Source organism: Dryobates pubescens, chromosome Z (assembly GCF_014839835.1).
Source record: "Dryobates pubescens isolate bDryPub1 chromosome Z, bDryPub1.pri, whole genome shotgun sequence".
In the NCBI taxonomy this organism is placed as follows: Eukaryota; Metazoa; Chordata; class Aves; order Piciformes; family Picidae; genus Dryobates; species Dryobates pubescens.
In genome coordinates this window covers 136,070,836-136,088,773 of record NC_071657.1, presented here as the reverse complement: position 1 = coordinate 136,088,773, position 17,938 = coordinate 136,070,836, and the positions used below count along the sequence as shown (strand labels likewise).

Genomic DNA, 17,938 nt, shown 5'->3' with positions numbered 1-17,938 from the left:
CCCCACACACACACTCCAGCAGTGTTACAGCAGTTGTGCCTCATGCATTTGCCCAGAGCCATGCAGAGGTCACAGACCTCTGAGCCCACTTAGTGCTGCCTCAATAACAGCGATGCTGAGAGGGGTCACTCCAGGAACACTGCTCAAAGCTGCAGCAAATGAAGAGGCTCCAACACAATGACTCAAACCCAAACCTCTGGAAAGAAGCAGAACCCTGGCAATGCTCCAAGGACCTTTCCCAAGTACCTCTGAGCACCAGAGGGGAGTTTTTCCAGCAAAGCCACCAATTATGTGAAAAACAGACAAGAGACACAGAGGAGTTTGTGGGCCTTAGCCAAGGTTCTAGTGACAGCAAGCTTCCTCTCCCCATAAAGAAGTCCAAAGCAGGACCTGGAGAACAGAAAGCTCTTTCACCCCTGCACACACTCACAGCAAGTGGAAGCACCTAGCCAGTCCTAAGCAAGTCACAGTGGGACTGCAGTGGTTTCAAATAAAAGTAGTGTGATGGAGGCATGTTTATGGAAACATCAAATACAAAAAAGGGCACATTTAGCATTTTATAAGGCACCCTTGCCCAAGTGAGGAATGGAAAATTGCAAAGGCACTGAAAGAACTCAGCCAGGCTCGGTGTTATTAAACCTTGGTTCAGTACAGTCACTCCAAAGCGCTGCTCACTGCACAGAGCATTCTGCGAGTGCCGGGAAGCAAGGATGATGCTCTCTTTCAGCATGAAAACCTCAGGCTTGGTCAGTGTCACAGTGTCACAGTATGGCCAAGGTTGGAAGAGACCTTGAGGATCATCGAGTCCAACCTGACACCACAGACCTCATGACTAGACCATGGCACCAAGTGCCACGTCCAATCCCCTCTTGAAGACCTCGAGGGATGGTGACTCCACCACCTCCCCCGGCAGCACATTCCAATGACTAATGACTCTCCTGGTGAAGAACTTTCTCCTCACCTCCAGCCTAAACTTCCCCTGGCACAGCTTGATTCTGTGTCCTGTTGTTCTGGTGCTGGTTGCCTGGGAGAAGAGACCAACCCCCACCTGGCTACAACCACGTTTCAGGTAGTTGTAGAGGGCAATGAGGTCACCCCTGAGCCTCCTCTTCTGCAGGCTAAACAATCCCAGCTCCCTCAGCCTCTCCTCATAGGGATTGTAAATAGAAGTAGAATAGAATAGGAATAGGAAATAACCAGACCTTTGAGATCATTTAGTCCAACCAATCACCCAACACCATCTAATCAACTAAACCATGGCATCAACCACCCCATCCAGTCTCTTCCTAAACACCTCCAGGGATGGTGACTCCACCACCTCCCTGGGCAGCACATTCCAATGGCCAATCACTCTCTCTATGAAGAATTTCTTCCTAACATCCAGCCTAAACCTTCCCTGGTGCAGCTTGAGACTGTGTCCTCTTGTTCTGGTGTATTGCTGATGTAAATAACTCTTCCATTCCCAACCCTGGCAGATTGTGCTTGAAGAGCACCTGAAGGAGCTAGGGCTGTTTAGCTTGGAAAAGAGAAGTGTGAGGGCAGACCTTGTGGCTCTCTACAGCTACCTGAAAGGCCGCTGTGGAGAGGCTGCTGCTGGTCTCTTCTCACAGCAGTACCACAAAGCACTTCTACCACAAAGCAGCAATGGTCTTATTCAGAAAGGAAGGAGGCAAAACAGCAAATTAATCACAGAATCACAGAAACATTCAGGTTGGAAAACACCCTCAGGATCACCAAGGCCAACCCAGTACCCTGCTCTACAAGGCCCACCCCTAAACCACAGCCCCAAGCACCACAGCCAAACCACCTGCAAACACAGCCAGGCTTGGGGACTCCACCACCTCCCTGGGCAGCACATTCCAATCCCTGACCACTCTTGACCTGAAAAAGGTTTTCCAATGTCCAGTCTGAACCTCCCCAGTGGCAGCTTGAGGCCATTCCCTCTTGTTCCATCACTAATGACCTGGGAGCAGAGACCAGCACCAACCTCTCTTCAGACTCCTTTCAGGTAGCTGTAGAGAGCCAGGAGGTCTCCCCTCAGCCTCCTCTGTTTCACACTAACCATCCCCAGCTCCTTCAGTTGCTCTTCATCAGATTTCTTCCCCAGGCCCTTCCCAGCTTCCTTGCCCTCCCCTGCCCTGGCTCCAGCACCTCGACATGTCACTACGCTTGGGAGATCTCCATAGCCAACCAAGCCCAACCCTACGCAGGGCACCCCGCGAGCAGGAGCGATGCCACTCGGGTGTGTGGTCCCCGCCAAGCTCACTGCCGGTCGGGCGCACCACGCCGACCCCACCTCCGCCTGCCACCCGGGCACCCATCACGCCGCGCCGCTCCCCTCGGCTCCTGCCGCCCTCCCACGGCAGCCTCTGCCCACCCCGCAAGAGCAGAAGGGGAGGACGGGCGAGTCCGACACGACCAGGCGCAGCCCCGCGCCGGTCCCCGCTGTCGCCGCCCCCGGGACGCGGCCGCAGCGCCCGCGGGCAGGCGCGGAGCCGCGATCGATGAGCTCGGCGGCTCGGCAGCGGGGCCTGCTCGGCGGTGCGGAGCGCGGCTGCGGCCGCCCGGCGCGCGGCTGCCGTCGCCGTTGCTGCGGGGCGGGAGGCTGCGGTTGCGATGGCGGCAGCGGAGGAGAGCTACCCGCGGAGCTCCATCGAAGATGACTTCAACTACGGCAGCAACGTGGCGTCGTCCAGCGTCCACATCCGCATGGGTATGGACCGGGGATGAGACCGCCACGCTCCCCCGTGCCCCCTGCTTCAAGCCTCCCCCAGCCCTTGCGGAAGCGCCCCCGGTGCGCCCCTTGCTGGGCGGCCAAAGCGGGTGTCGCGCCCCGGTGCTCTCAACAAGCTCCTCCCTGTTAACCCCGTATCGCCCGTGGCCTTTAGCTGAATTCACACTCCGCGCAATGTTGTCATCTTCTGGGCAGAGGTGTGGCGTGGGGAGCCGGGGAGGTAATACTGAGGCCAGGGTGAGGGTGAGGGAAGGACCAGTGGCTTTAGAAAGTTCTTGATCGTTTAAGCGTACAGGGGGTAGGTCTTTTTACTATAGAATCATAGAATTGTTAGGGTTAGAAGTGACATCAAGGATCAGCCAGTTCCAACCCCCCTGCCATGGGCAGGGACACCTCAGACTACATGAGATTGCTCAGAGCCACATCCAGCCTGGCCTTCAAAACCTCCAGGGATGAGGCTTCCACCACCTCCCTGGGCAATAAATAATGTTTAACTAACTAGCTAAATAATGGTTAAATAATGAAGTCCAAGAATAAATGTAGTTGTGCTGCAACCAGCCTGTCAAATTGTAAAGGAAAAAGGGCTTCTTGCCACTTTAGGCTTTACACTGAACAAAGAGTTTCTAATGATCCTTATCATTAAGGTGTCCTTATCATTCAGGTGTAGATCTGCTGGAGGGTAGAGGGGCTTTAGAGAGGGACCTCGACAGGCTGGGCAGATGGGCAGAGTCCAAGGGCATCAGATTGAACACATCCAAGTGCCAGGTTCTGCACATTGGCCACAGCAAACCCATGCAGTGCTACAGGCTGGGGTCAGAGTGGCTGGAGAGCAGCCAGCCAGAGAGGGACCTGGGGGTGCTGGATGACAGCTGGCTGAACATGAGCCAGCAGTGTGCTCAGGTGGCCAAGAGGGCCAATGGCATCCTGGCCTGCATCAGGAAGAGTGTGGCCAGCAGGAGCAGGGAGGTCATTCTGCCCTGTACACTGCACTGGTTAGGCCGCACCTTGAGTCCTGTGTCCACTTCTGGGCTCCTCAGTTTAGGAAGGAGGTTGACTTGCTGGAAGGTGTCCAGAGAAGAGCAACGAAGTTGGGGAGGGGTTTGGAACACAGCCCTGTGAGGAGAGGCTGAGGGAGCTGGGGTTGCTTAGCCTGGAGAAGAGGAGGCTCAGGGGAGACCTTCTTGCTCTCTACAACTCCCTGAAGGGAGGTTGTAGCCAGGTGGGGGTTGGTCTCTTCTCCCAGGCAACCAGCAGCAGAACAAGAGGACACAGCCTCAAGCTGTGCCAGGGGAGGTTCAGGCTGGATGTTAGGAGGAAATTCTTTACAGAAGGAGAGATTTGCCATTGGAATGTGCTGCCTGGGGAGGTGGTGGAGTCACCATCATTGGAGGTGTTTAGGGGGAGACTTGATAGGCTGCTTGGTGCCACGGTTTAGTTGATGAGATGGTATTGGGTGATAGGTTGGACTTGATGATCTCAAAGGTCTCTTCCAACCTGGTTTATTCTATTCTATTCAAAATAGAAAGCTTGTATCTGATTTGCTGTTAAATTGTGTAACTCAGAAGTGTTTTTTTCCCCCCCAAATGTTCCTTACTGTAGCTTTTCTACGGAAAGTCTATGGCATTCTTTCCCTTCAAGTCCTTCTGACCACAGTCACATCTGCAGTTTTTCTGTACACTCCTGGAATGCAGGCATTTCTTCATGCATGGTAAATACTGAAATGAAATGAAGCTGTTTATTGTGTGTGAAGCATAGTTCATGTAGTTTGCTGCCCTGGACCACTTCAATCCTTCTAATCATTTTTATACCCTGTGTTTCGATTCTGCAATGGAAATTTTGTAACCTGATCAGGAAACAGTTTTCCTTCTCTGACATTTTTGTCCTTGGGTCATTGTTAAAAGTGATTTTTTACTATTATCATTACAGTTTGTTTTACTTAATACTTTATTAGTAGTGCTTATGTTAATGTTTATGCCATGCAAACCTGTCCATGGCTTGCAGAGTGTCTCATCTACTGACACTTAGGGTGGATGTTAGGAAGCTGGTTAGTCTGGAGAAGAGAAGACTGAGAGGGGATCTGATCAATGTCTCTAAATATCTGAGGGCTGGGGGTCAAGAGGGATAGGGACAGGCTCTGCTCAGTTGCACCCTGAGATAGGACAATGGATATAAACTACAGCACAGGAGGTTCCACCTCAACTTGAGGAGGAAATTCTTCACTGTGAGGGTCACAGAGCACTGGACCAGGCTGTCCAGAGAGGTTGTGGAGTCTCCTTCTCTGGAGCCTTTCCAGCCCTGTCTGGATGTGTTCCTGTGTGACCTGTGCTGGATTCTGTGCTCCTGCTCTGGCAGGGGGGTTGGACTGGAAGATCTCCAGATGTCCCTGCCAACCCCTAACATCCTGTGAGCCTATGAAGTACTTCCTCATGGAAAGGGGAATTAGAGACTGGGATGGACTGCCCAGGGAGGTGATGGAGTTGCTGTGCCTGGAGGTGTTTAAGGAAAGATTGAGTGTGGCACTTAGTGACATGGTCTAGTTGATGATGTGGAATTAGGTCATAGGCTGGACTTGATCTCAGAGGTCTGTTCCAGCCTCAATATTTCTGTGATTCTGTTATGCTTCCTTTCTTATTTCATAGTCTAAGTATCTACTTTTAGACTGTCATTGGAGTGCTCTTTATAAGTACCTGCTCCAAAAAGCTGAGCTATGTCTTACTCCAGTCCCTGACTCCCCAGTCTCATTTTGTTGTTTGGTTTGTTGTGGTGTTTTTTTCTCTCCCCTGAAAACTAGTCAGCTAAAAATCCTGGGGGCTTGCTTCTTTTTCTCTCTCAGATTTTCTTGAGAGAAAAAACCAACAGGTCTCAGAATCAAAACTGATGAATGGGCAGGGAAAAAGAACTGGGGAAGGGAGGAGAATATTGAGTCCAGTTTCTGTTTTCCTGCAAGTGGAAAGAGCTATTCCATTCCATTCTATTCTATTCTTATTCCATTTCTATTCTATTCTTATTCAATTTCTATTCTTATTCCTATTCTATTCTTTTTCCTATTCTATTCTATTCTTATTCCTATTCCATTCTATTCCATTCTATTCTATTCTATTCTATTCTATTCTATTCTATTCCATTCCATTCCATTCCATTCCATTCCATTCCATTCCATTCCATTCCATTTTGTATTCCTGGGCAATCTTTAGCTTCAGTATGATAAAAACTTTGCTTAGGACTGTACTGTTTTTAACTGGTTATCTGTGATGTTATGTTAGCATTCTATTGCAAAACCTGCTTTACATTTACTTTGGATACATGAAGCAGCATCTGTACCTAGGTGATCACTTAAAAGCTTGGGTTTATGAAAAACTGGGGATTTTTTAGCCTTTCAGGTATTTCCATTTTGATGACTTCTTATTTCTTTGTATGGAACTTTGCAGGCCTGCCTTGCTTTTCCTGTCTGGCTTGGGATCTTTGGCTTTAATTCTGGCACTGATCTTCTTCAGACACAAGCATCCTGTGAATTTGTACTTGCTTTTTGGAGTTGTAAGTATTTATGTAACTTCAATAGTCCCTAAGAGTAGCTTTCACTGGGAGGAACTCCTTAGAGTAAAGTGGTGGGGAGTAATGTGTTTTTTTCTTGCATTCCTTGAAAGATAGCCTGTACACTTAAAAAGATCAGTTATTTTTTGGGAGGTTCCATCCACAGGTTGTTCCTAGGTAGCCTCTGTGTCAGTTTTCTTCTAGCATCTTTCTAAGAAGAGTGGTGGACCTTGGGATCAGGTTGAGCACATTGAGGGGTGGGTTTGGTGTTTGTGTGTAGGTCTGTCTGCTCTCATTGTCATGTTGGGATCAGTGAATTTCTATGAAACTCTTCAGTAGCAAAGGAAGAGGCATTTTATTACCTTATTTAATAGACAATATCTAGCCAAGACTCAAATGCAACCAGCTGTATGTATTTATTTCTTTAGTTGCTGTCTTTTTGATGCTGAATTCTGAGCATATTTTCAACACAGACTGGGCAATCCATGCTGTCCTAAAACTTCACTCTCCTGCCTGCTGCTGTAAATTTGTAGATACAGGCTGACTTGGTATAGGCCTAACAGTCAGCAGGCTAACAAAAGCCAAACCTTGGATTATGTAGAAATCAGCACCAGAACAAGAGGACACAGTCTCAAGCTGCACCAGGGGAAGTTTAGGCTGGAGGTGAGGAGAAAGTTCTTCCCAGAAAGAGAGACTGGCCATTGGAATGTGCTGCCCAGGGAGGTGGTGGAGTCACCATCCCTGGAGGTGTTGAAAAAAGGCTTGGATGTGGCACTTGGAGCCATGGTTTAGTTGTCAGGAGGTGTTAGGTATTAGGTAATAGGTTGGACTTGATGGTCTCTGAGGGCTTTTCCAACCTGGTTGATTCTATGATTCTATGCTATTGTGTCTATTGTGATTCTATGCTATTCTGTGCTGTTGTCAGCACAGTAAGGCAGCATGGTTGCCATTTTCTTGTTGGAAAACTAAACATGTTTTCATATACAAAAACCTAACAAGCCAAGCTAGTGTCATGCCTTGTGGGGATTAGATTAGAGAAGGGGATTCATTGCATGTGAAGTCTCTGTAAGTTTGGGGTTTTTTTCTCTTTTCTCATAATCTTTTGGTTTTACTTTTTGCAGACTCTACTGGAAGCAGTGACAGTTGCCTTTGCAGGTAAATGGTAGCCATTCTATTGTCTGGTGCCATAAAGAAATCTGAAAAGGTCAATCAATATCTTTTGCTAACTGCCAATGGAGATTCCTACATGTGACTAAAATGCTAACAAATCCACTATTGGAAAATGTCAATGAAAGCAAAAAAAAAACAGGGGATAAAGAAAGAAAACTCTGTTCTGATGCAGAAGTGTAACTGTGCAGTGCTGAAGTGAGAAATCATAGAATTGTTAGGGTTGGAAGGGACCTCAAGCATCATCCAGTTCCAACCTCCCTGCCATGGGCAGGGACACCTCACACTAGATCAGGTTGAGCCTTCTCTTCTCCAGACTGAGCAGCCCCAACTCCCTCAGGCTGTCCTCATAGCAGAGCAGCTCCAGCCCTCTGCTCATCCTTGTGGCCCTTCTCAGGACACTTTGCAGCACATCCAGATGCTTCCTCTAACAGGGGCTCCAGAACTGGACACAGTACTCCTGGTGGGGTCTCACCAAAGCAGAGTAGAGGGGGAGAATCACCCCTCTTGACCTGCTAGCTATACCTCTCTTGATGCAGCCCAGGATGTGATTGCCTTTCTGGGCTTAAAGTGTTCACTGCTGGCTCATGTTGAGGTTCTCATCCACCAGCACCCCCAGGTCCTTTTCTTCAGGGCTACTCTCAAGCCAGTCCCTTCCCAGCCTATATCAGTGCTTTTGATTGCCCTGACCCAGATGCAGGACCTTGAATTTGGTCTTGTTGAACCTCATGAGGTTGGCTTGTGCCCACCTCTCCAGCCTGTCCAGGTCCCTCTGGATGGCATCCCTTCCCTCCAGCGTGTCAGCTGCATCACACAGCTTGGTGTTGTCAACAAACTTGGTGAGGGTGCACTCAATGCCACTGCCCATGTCACCAACAATGAGTTGTGCCATCCACTCTTTTGGTACAGCTAGCATTATTCCTTCTTACAAGGCAACTCTCAGCAAAGCTGATTTGCAAGTGAAGTGTCCTTATCTTCCCCCTCAGTCTCCTCCAAGGGATTTTGAGTTTGGAGAGCTCTGCACTTTATTGTCAGGGTGTAGACAGGGCTGTGTATGGACAAGTCAGAGCATAGCCTTGCACTGTAGCTCCCAGTACAAGATGAAATCTCTTCATTGTGGTCTATGATCTCCTGGAAACAAAGAAGTCATTTGGGCAAAGCATAGATTAAGGAGGAAGGGACAAAAAAAGGATCCACAAAGAGAAGATCCACTAATTTCTCTTATCTTTCCCCTCCTATCTCCTAATTAAACCTTTATGAGCCTTCACAGAGGACTGTTTTTTTCCCCCTCCTCTTTTCATTACCATGAAAAATTCAGATAGTCTTTCCTTTAAGGTCTCACATGTCTATGCTTAAAATCATCTTCTTCTTTTGTTGCTGGTGGTTTTGGTTTTGTGATGGGTTTGGGGTTATTTTGTTTGGTTTTGGGGGTTTTTGTGGTTGGGTGGTGGTTGGTGGTTTTTTGAGCAGGGTAGATCTGTTATTTCCATTGAAGAAGCAAGAGGTGTGAGGTAACTCAGGCTTAGCTAATGCTGGGCCTGTGCATCCTTGTGGTGATGATTTTGAAGTGCAAAGGCAAGTTCAGGCATCATTTACTTTCTGTGTTCACAGTCAGGATTTCATATATATTTATTTCTTCTGTCTGAGAGTTTAAACTTTGCCTTTCCTCAACAGATAAAGCAGCCAATCCATAGCACAGTGTTCCTTAAATGACACTTCACTTTTTCTGTTTCCAGTGAGCTTCTATGATTTGGCCATTGTCCTGCAAGCCTTTATCCTTACTACTGCTGTATTTCTTGGACTGACTGCCTATACCTTGCAGTCAAAGAGAGACTTCAGCAGACTGGGAGGAGGGTATGTAGTCATATTCAATTTTTTTTTCCCCCATTAAGGTAATTTTTCCTTTATTAAAAGTATGCCTTGCAGATCTAATAAGGACTAGAGATCAGCAGAATGTGCTTCAAGGGAATGGTGAAGCTGTTATTGTGAATTTTGTGTGGTTCTGCTTTCTTGGTAAGAAATTCTTCTCTGTTACTGATTCTTAAAAGCACAGAACCACACTAGAAAAACTAATTGGCCTGCATTTTGCACTGAGAGAGAAGGCAGCTGCTTCAACTAGTTGTTAAAAAGTCATGTCCTGACTTTTGACAGCTCTGTAAAACCATGAGCTTCACTTCAATGAACAGTTGCCATCTAAGAATTACCAACATTTACTTAATCACATCTAAGGGGAGATATGTTAAGTAAAACTTTAAAACAAAAGATCCCTGTTGCTCACAGTGTGGTGTTCTGAGATTTCCTTTTGTTTCTTTTTCAGCCTCTTCACTTGTTTGTGGATTTTGATCCTCTCTTGTTTCTTGAGGGTAAGATGCCTTGTGCTCAAGGTTAAAAGGGATTCTTTTAACAGAAATCTTTTACTGACTTCTAGTATAACCAAAATGTTTTGGACAGTCCAATGGAGCTTAGTGAAAGGAAATTCCTAACCTGATCCAGTACTGTTGTAGATCTTTTAACCATCCATTTCCAACTCAGATTGATGTTGGATGATGTTCTTGCTGGTGTAAAAGTGGCATCTGAGTTGATTGACAAAATTTGTCAGCGAAGATCCACTGCATGATGGAGAGAATAGGAAGGGGATTTGGTTGTACTTTGTTTCCCTAATTTTTCTGCTGTTAGTATTCTGGAGATCAGAGCTTCCTCTCTCATAAGCTGGAGGCACTTTTACTCAGTTTAAGAGACTGTGTGACTAGGGACTATATGAAATGAGGACACTGAAATGTCATCATCCCCTGTATTTTAGAATAGAATAGAATAGAATTAACCAGGTTAGAAAAGACTTTTGAGATCATTGAGTCCAATCCATCACCCAACACCATCTCATCAACTAAACCATGGCACCAAGTGCCTCATTCAGGCTCTTAAACACCTCCAGGGATGGTGACTCCACCACCTCCCTGGGCAGCACATTCCAATGGCAAATTACTCTTTCTGGGAAGAATTTCTTCCTAACAACCAGCCTAAACTTCCCCTGGAGCAGCTTCTTGTGTTGCTGGGTGCCTGGGAGAAGAGACCAACCCCCCACTTGGCTACAACTTCCCTTCAGGTAGTTGTAGAGAGCAATAAGGTCTCCTCTGAGCGTCCTCTTCTCCAGGCTAAGCAACCCCAGCTCCCTCAGCCTCTCCTCGTAGGGCTGGTGCTTGAGGCCTCTCCCTAGCCTCATTGCTCTCCTCTGGACACATTCAAGTGTCTCAATGTCCTTCTTAAATTGAGTGGCCCAGAACTGAACACAGTAGAATTAGAATAGAATAGAATTAGAATAGGATAGGATAGGATAGGATAGAATAGAATAGAATAGAATAGAATAGAATAGAATAGAATAGAATAGAATAGAATAGAATAGAATAGAACCGAACCGAACCGAACCAGACCAGACCAGGTTGGAAGAGACCTTCGAGATCATCGTGTCCTGGTTGCCTGGGAGAAGAGACCAACCCCTGCCTGTCTACAACCTCCTTTCAGGGAGTTGTAGAGAGCAATAAGGTCTCCCCTGAGCCTCCTCTTCTCCAGGCTAAGCAACCCCAGCTCCCTCAGCCTCTCCTCACAGGGCTGTGCTCCAAACCCCTCACCAATTTTGTTGCCCTTCTCTGGACACATTCCAGCAAGTCAACATCTTTCCTAATCTGAGGGGCCCAGAACTGGACACAGTACTCGAGGTGCGGCCTAACCAGTGCTGGGTACAGGGGCAGAATGATCTCCCTGCTCCTGCTGGCCACACTGTTCCTGATGCAGGCCAGGATGCCATTGGCCCTCTTGGCTGCCTGGGCACACTGCAGGCTGATGTTCAGCCTACCATTGACCAGTACCCCCAGGTCCCTCTCTGCCTGGCTGCTCTCCAGCCACTCTGACCCCAGCCTGTAGCTCTTCATGGGGTTGTTGTGGCCAGTGTGTAGAACCTGGCACTTGGATGTGTTCAGTCTCATGCCCTTGGACTCTGCCCTTCTGTCCAGCCTGTCCAGGTCCCTCTGCAGAGCCTCTCTACCCTCAAGGTGTGGCACAAAAAGACTCGGCAGCCTTGGTTTAAGCGTGGAGTATCATATACAGGGGGTTCAGTGATTCAAAGCCAACAAAATTTACCATTCTTTCTTTCATGTTTCCTTTGCCTGCAGATGTTTTTCTTCAATGAGACAGTGGAGCTGGCGTTTGCTGCTGCCGGAGCTCTTCTCTTCTGTGGGTTCATTATTTATGACACTCACTTGTTGATGCACCGGTTGTCCCCTGAGGAGTACATAATTGCTGCCATCAATCTCTACTTCGACTTCATCAACCTGTTCTTATACCTGCTGCATTTACTGGAGGCATTTAACAAAAAATAGGCCAAGAGTGGTGTGTCATTTGACTATAGTTTACACGAAAGTTCAGCATTTGGGTGATCTGCAGGCTACGTGGTTCTGTCTCTTAGGGACTGAATCAATGTTCTGGGAATATTGATCCTCCTTAGGGGACCCCCTCAAAAAAAAAAAGAGCTTTTTTCTGCAGCTCAAGTTCTTCTCTAGAATATAGAGACCAGAACATTGTGTAGTTAACATGCAGTTGTCACTTCAGACACCTTTTGAAATCACTTAGTTTGCACTTGACTTAATTCACAGTTAAAACTTTTGCCAGCCTCTTGCCAACTTTTGCCAAGCCTCTCTCTGCTGTTCTGCGGCTGCTGGAAATGTTGTCTGTGGGATTCTAGGTGATTCTAGGTGTACCATGTAAGGGTAGACTGAGTTCAGCAATGTGCAATGATTTACTCAGCTAAAGGTTTGATTATTTTTTCCTAGTTTTTGTTTGGTAACATGGAATGCTGCTTCTAACAGAGATACTCTGTTCTTGTTAAGGGCTGTCAGATTGTTCTGTAAACTGGGAGAGTATTCAAACAATTAAAAGGGAACATTCTTCATTTAGGTATTATTTATTGCCTGTCTTTCAGTGTTTTGCAAGATCATTTGGTGATGGGACTCTGGCATTTTATCCTCTTCTGTATATTAAGCTTAATTGTCTGTCAATAAAGATGGGAAAAGCTTTGGTCTGTGCTTGCAGCTGAGACTGTAAAAGGCAAGGGCGCTGAGAATGGGCACTGCAAAGCCTTTGCTGGACAGGTGTGCACTTGCTGACAGGGGAGAGGCACAGCAACAGTGGAGAGTTTCCAACCTGTCAAAAACCTGGAAGGGCAGGCAGGGTGAAAACAGTTTAGAAAAGCTTGATTTGTATTCAGCATTAAAGTTGGGAGTCTTGTTATGCCAGGTTAGCGAAAAGGCAGTGCAGTACCTGGGCAATAGCTGTGTCTTACCAGAAGCAGTGACAGTCTGGGCTGGAACTTACTGTTTCACAGAATTGTTTCAGTTGGAAAGGACCTGACTGAGGCTCCTGAATCACAGAATCAACCAGGTTGGAAGAGACCTCCAAGATCATCAACCCATCACCCAACCCTAACTAATCAACCAGACCATGGCACTCAGTGCCTCACCCAGGCTTTTCTTAAGCACCTCCAGGGCTGTCGACTCCACCACCTCCCTGGGGCAGCACATTCCAATGGCCAGTCTCTCTAGGAAGAACTTTTTTCTAAGATCAAGCTGAACTGTCTTCAGCATTTGTGATGGTTTCTCTCTTTGCTTTAGAGTTCCATTAAGAAATGCATGGCAGGAGCCGAGAATAAAACTTCTCTTTTTAACTTGTGATGACACATTCGAGCTTTGGTTGCTATGCATCCCCACCCCGCCCTACACGCAGCGGTGGCTGGGTAGAATAGAGTAAGGATAGGAGTAGGATAGGGTAGGATAGGATAGGATAGGATAGGATAGGATAGGATTGGATAGGATAGGGTAGGGTAGGGTAGGGTAGGATAGGGTAGGGTAGGGTAGGGTAGGATAGGGTAGGGTAGGGTAGAGTAGGATAGGATAGGATAGGATAGGGTAGAACAGGGTAGGGTAGGGTAGGGTAGGGCAGGGAAGAATAGAATAGAATAGAATAGAATAGAATAGAATAGAATAGAATAGAATAGAATAGAATAGAATAGAATAGAATAGAATAGAATAGAATAGGAGTAGAAGCCGAGAATAAAACTCTCTTTAAACATTGGAGCTTCGGTTGCTCTCCATCCCCACCCCGCTGTACACGCAGCGGTCGTTGGGTTGAATTGGGTTGAACTGAACTGAACTGAATTGACTGAACTGAATTGAATTAACCAGGTTGGAAAAGACCTTAGTCTCACACCTACAGTAAGCTGCTGTGTGTGAGCACGAAGTGAAGAAGCGCCGGGAGCGCTGGCTCGGAGAGTTCCGGCAGAGACCGCCGTCCGGGGGGGGCGGGGCCCGGCGTGCGCATGCGCGGCCGGAGAGCGCAGCGCCGCGCAGCGTGGGAGGTGGACGGCGGCCCTCGTGCGCGGCCGGGGTGAGCGGAGGGAAGCCGGGGCAGGGGGCGGGAGGGGGGGGATCGGCCGCGCGTGTCCGCGCGCCGCCCGCGTCCGCGCGCCGCCCGCCCCCGCCCGCCAGGGCGGCCCCGCGCCGCCCGCCCCCGCCCGCCAGGGCGGCCCCGCGCCGCCCGCGGCCTGACTGTTTTCCCTGCCCCCTTCCCTCAGGACATGGCGAAGAGCCTGAGGAGCAAGTGGAAGAGGAAGATGCGGGCGGCCAAGAGGCAGAAGAACGCGCCCAAGGAGCTGGAGAGGCTGAAGAAAGTGCTGGGAGCCAACGCGGACGTCATCATGGAGGAGGTGAAGGAGGTGGCGACTGTGCTGAGCCCCACGCAGGCCCTGGAGCCGCGGGGTGAGTCGGGCCCTTGCGGGGCGCGCTGGGGTTACGGCGAGAGCCCTGCTGGCAGAGCAGAGCAGGGCCGCAGGCCTGCCGGGGCGCCCTCGCCAGCTGTCAGGCGGACTGGGGGTTGCCCCAGACCTCTGCTGTCGAATAGACTAGACTAGAATTAACCAGGTTGGAAAAGACGTTGGAGATCATCAAGTCCAACCTATCACCCATCTAATCAACTCAACCACGGCACTAAGTGCCTCATCCAGGTGCCTTTTGAACACCTCCAGGGATGGTGACTCCACCACCTCCCTGGGCAGCACATCCCAATGGCCAATCTCTCTTCCTGGGCAGAACTTCCTCCTAACATACAATGTAAACCTCCCCTGGCACAGCTTGAGACTGTGTTCGCTTGTTCTGGTGCTGGTTGCCTGGGAGAAGGCACCTCCAAAGGTCACAGAATCACAGAATGTCAGGGGCTGGAAGGGACCTGGAGAGATCATCCAGTCCAAGCCCCCTGCCAGAGTAGGAGCACCTAGAGCAGATCACACAGGAATACATCCAGGCAGGTCTTGAATATCTCCAGAGAGGGAGACTCTACAACCCCCCTGGGCAGCCTGTTCCAGTGTTCCACCACCCTCACAGGGAAATAATTCTTCCTCCTGTTTCCATGGAACTTCCTATGCCTCAGCTTCCACCACTGCCCCTTGTACTGGCATTGAGCATCCCCCAGCAGAGCCTGGCTCCAGCCTCTGGGCACTCACCCTGCACATCTTTATCAACATGAATGAGGTCACCTCTCAGGCTCCTCCTCTCCAAGCTACAGAGCCCTTAGCTCCCTCAGTCTCTCCTCACAAAGAAGATGTTTCACTCCCTTCATCATGTTTGTGGCTCTATGCTGGACTCTTTCAAGCACTTCCCTGAGGTCCTTCTTGAACTGAGGAGCCCAGAACTGGACACAAGATTCCAGATGTGGCCTGAGCATGGCAGATTATAGCGGGAGGAGAACCTCTCTCGACCTAATGACCACAGCTCTTCTAAACCACCCCAGAATGACCTTGGCCTTCTTGGTCACAAGAGCACATTGCTGGTCTTGGTGCCCTCATTCATGTTTATAAACATATGAAGGGCAAGTGTCATGAGGACAGAGCCAGGCTCTTCTCAGTGATGTCCAATGGCAGGACAAGGGGCAGTGGGTACAAGCTGGTGCATGTGAACATAAGGTCAAACTTTTTCACTGTGAGGGTGACAGGCTGTGCAGAGAGGTTGTGGAGTCTCCTTCTCTGGAGACATTCAAAACCCACCTGGATGTGTTCCTGTGTGATCTGCTCTAGATGATCCTGCTCTGGCAGGGGGTTGGACTGGATGAGCTTTCTAGGTTCTTCCCAACCCCTAACATTCTGTGGTTCTGTGAAGGTTCCTTGCCCAGACATGGGCCTTCAGGGAAAATTCTGCATGTTTTCTGGCAGCTGTTGGGAGTTCTGGGGTTGCAATCGCACTGGTTCAGAATTGGCTCAGCTCTCTGCATACAAACACTGCTGAGCATGGGAGGAGTATTGTATCACTTCTATGAATCTTGTAATAAAACAGAATCTGTGAAGTCTGTTGATGTGTTTTGCTCACTGTAAACACCTTCCTTTTTCAGATGACTCCAAAATGGACATTGATAATAAACGGAACAAGAAAACTCTTCTGGACCAGCACGGACAGTACCCAGTGTGGATGAATTCCAGGCAGAGAAAGAAGCTGAAGGCAGAGCGTGTTAAAGGGAAAAAGAAGAAATCAAAATTGGCCAAAGGCTTGGCCTGGTAGAATCAGAGTTCTGTAAGATCATCAATATTTTACTTGCAAAATAAATATCCCAAATAAGTCCATGACAGTTCTGTGCTTTAGCACTGACTATGGTTTCACAGCTCCCCAGAGAGGCTGTGGAATCTCCTTCTCTGGTGACTTTCCAGCCCTGTCTGGATGTGTTCCTGTGTGACCTGTGCTGCATTCTATGCTCCTGCTCTGGCAGGGGGGTTGGACTCAAAAGATTTCCAGAGGTCCCTTCCAGCCCCTAACATCCTGTGACCCTTGAGATCATCAAGTCCAACCACTAACCCTGCTATAAAAGTTCACCCCTAAACCATATTCCCAAGCACCACATCTAAACAACCTTTAAGCACATCCAGGCTTGGGGACTCCAGAACCTCCCTGGGCAGCACATTCCAATGCCTGATCACTTTTCCTGGAAACTTTTTTCCTTATGTCTAGTCTAAACCTGTTGCATGACCTTTTGAAGAGACCAGTGGTGAAGGCAGGATCAGCTTGGTATCTACAGAACAAAAACTCAGTGCCTTTGAATAGACCAAGTGTCTGTGCTTAGCTGGTTCTTGAGGGAGGAGGGTCTTCATCTTTTGTACTGTGAACAGGGAAAAGGCTAAAAGCAACTTCCTAAAAGGGAATGTAAATAGGTTTTGTACTGTGATCTTCTTTCTCAGTGTGACTTGCCTTTGAGTGAATTCAAGCAGAGCTGTGAAATTACTTTGCTGTGCCAGTCTGTGTTGCTTTGAACCTCTGGTGAATTACATCCATACATACATAGAATAAACCAGGTTGGAAGAGACCTTCAAGATCAAGAATTACCAGCATGGACTTTCTCCACGTGTAACTAAAAGGAGATGATGCACTGGCAGCAACACCAGGACTCCATGAGACTTCTGTTGAGTGCAAAGAAGTGTCAGACTGACTTGAATTCACAAAGGAAGATGTTGGAACCCAGAAGTATTGCAGTGCTGGCTGTATCTCAAAGGCTGTAGGAGCTAAGTAGCAGACTAAAAGCGATTCTTTTATGATTAACATTGGAGAATGCAAATTCACAGATTGGAAACACAGTTGTGTTATTTAAGACATTTTCTGAGTTTTAGTAAAGTCAAGGAGAATTTGCTTGTCCATGTGTATATTCAGTATCCCCTTGTTCCTCTTAAAATGGTACTCTTCTGTTATGCTTTATTACATGGGCATAGGATGAAATACAGGGACAAAAGGTTGAAGCTCTGTGACCTGTGCTACATTCCATGGTGCTGCTCTTTGGAGGTCCCTTCCAGTCCCTAACTTCCTGTGATCCTGATTAAACAAGCTGATGGAAGTCTGAAGGTGTGTGGCTGAAATGGCATTGTCAGAGGACAAGGTTTTTAATTGTATAACTTCACTGTTATGAAACTGCTGCTGTGAAACTTGCTACCACAGCCAGCTGCCTGCAAAGGTGCTGTGGTACCCTGTGCTTCATGGAGGAATCGGAATGTTAGGGAAGGGACCTGGAGAGATTACCCAATCCAACCCCCCTGCCAGAGCAGGAGCACCTAGAGCAGGTCACACAGGAGCACATCCAGGCAGGTCTCCAGAGAGGGAGACTCCACAACCCCCCTGGACAGCCTCTTACGGTGTTGTGTCATCCTCACAGGGAAAAAATCTCTCCTGTTTGCATGGAACTTCCTATGCCTCAACTTCCACCACTGCCCCTTGTGCTGGCATTGGGCATCCCCCAGCAGAGCCTGGCTCCAGCTTCTTGGCACTCTACATCTTTAGCAACAGCAATGAGGTCACTTCTCAGACTCCTCCTCTCCAAGCTACAGAGCCGTCAGCTCCCTCAGTCTCCTCATAAGGAAGATGTTCCACTCCCTTCATCATTTTTGTGGCTCTGTGCTGTACTGTTTCAAGCAGTTCCCTGAGGTCCTTCTTGAGC

General features: G+C 48.3%; 2 protein-coding genes across 2 annotated transcripts; both read left to right on the top strand.

Moving 5' to 3' along the window:
- Positions 1 to 2,585: 2,585 nt before the first annotated feature.
- TMBIM4 (transmembrane BAX inhibitor motif containing 4) lies at positions 2,586 to 11,943 on the top strand. Its single transcript, XM_054178404.1, has 7 exons — positions 2,586 to 2,713; positions 4,334 to 4,442; positions 6,163 to 6,268; positions 7,387 to 7,420; positions 9,169 to 9,286; positions 9,750 to 9,795; positions 11,599 to 11,943. Exons 1-7 carry the CDS (start codon positions 2,617 to 2,619, stop codon positions 11,803 to 11,805), a joined length of 717 nt encoding a protein of 238 aa, XP_054034379.1. The 5' UTR covers positions 2,586 to 2,616; the 3' UTR covers positions 11,806 to 11,943.
- Positions 11,944 to 13,818: 1,875 nt separating this feature from the next.
- Positions 13,819 to 16,536, top strand: LLPH (LLP homolog, long-term synaptic facilitation factor). The gene is made up of 3 exons (XM_054178493.1): positions 13,819 to 13,864; positions 14,052 to 14,235; positions 15,857 to 16,536. The coding sequence occupies exons 2-3, from the start codon at positions 14,055 to 14,057 to the stop codon at positions 16,021 to 16,023; spliced, it is 348 nt and encodes a 115-aa protein (XP_054034468.1). The 5' UTR covers positions 13,819 to 13,864; positions 14,052 to 14,054; the 3' UTR covers positions 16,024 to 16,536.
- Positions 16,537 to 17,938: the final 1,402 nt, after the last annotated feature.

Coding starts and splice junctions, on each gene's coding strand:
- TMBIM4 (XM_054178404.1), top strand. CDS start 2,617: ATGGCGGCAGCGGAGGAGAGCTACCCGCGGAGCTCCATCGAAGATGAC. Junction 6,269..7,386: donor TGTACTTGCTTTTTGGAGTT/GTAAGTATTTAT, acceptor TACTTTTTGCAG/ACTCTACTGGAAGCAGTGAC. Junction 7,421..9,168: donor AGTGACAGTTGCCTTTGCAG/GTAAATGGTAGC, acceptor TTCTGTTTCCAG/TGAGCTTCTATGATTTGGCC.
- LLPH (XM_054178493.1), top strand. CDS start 14,055: ATGGCGAAGAGCCTGAGGAGCAAGTGGAAGAGGAAGATGCGGGCGGCC. Junction 14,236..15,856: donor GCAGGCCCTGGAGCCGCGGG/GTGAGTCGGGCC, acceptor TTCCTTTTTCAG/ATGACTCCAAAATGGACATT.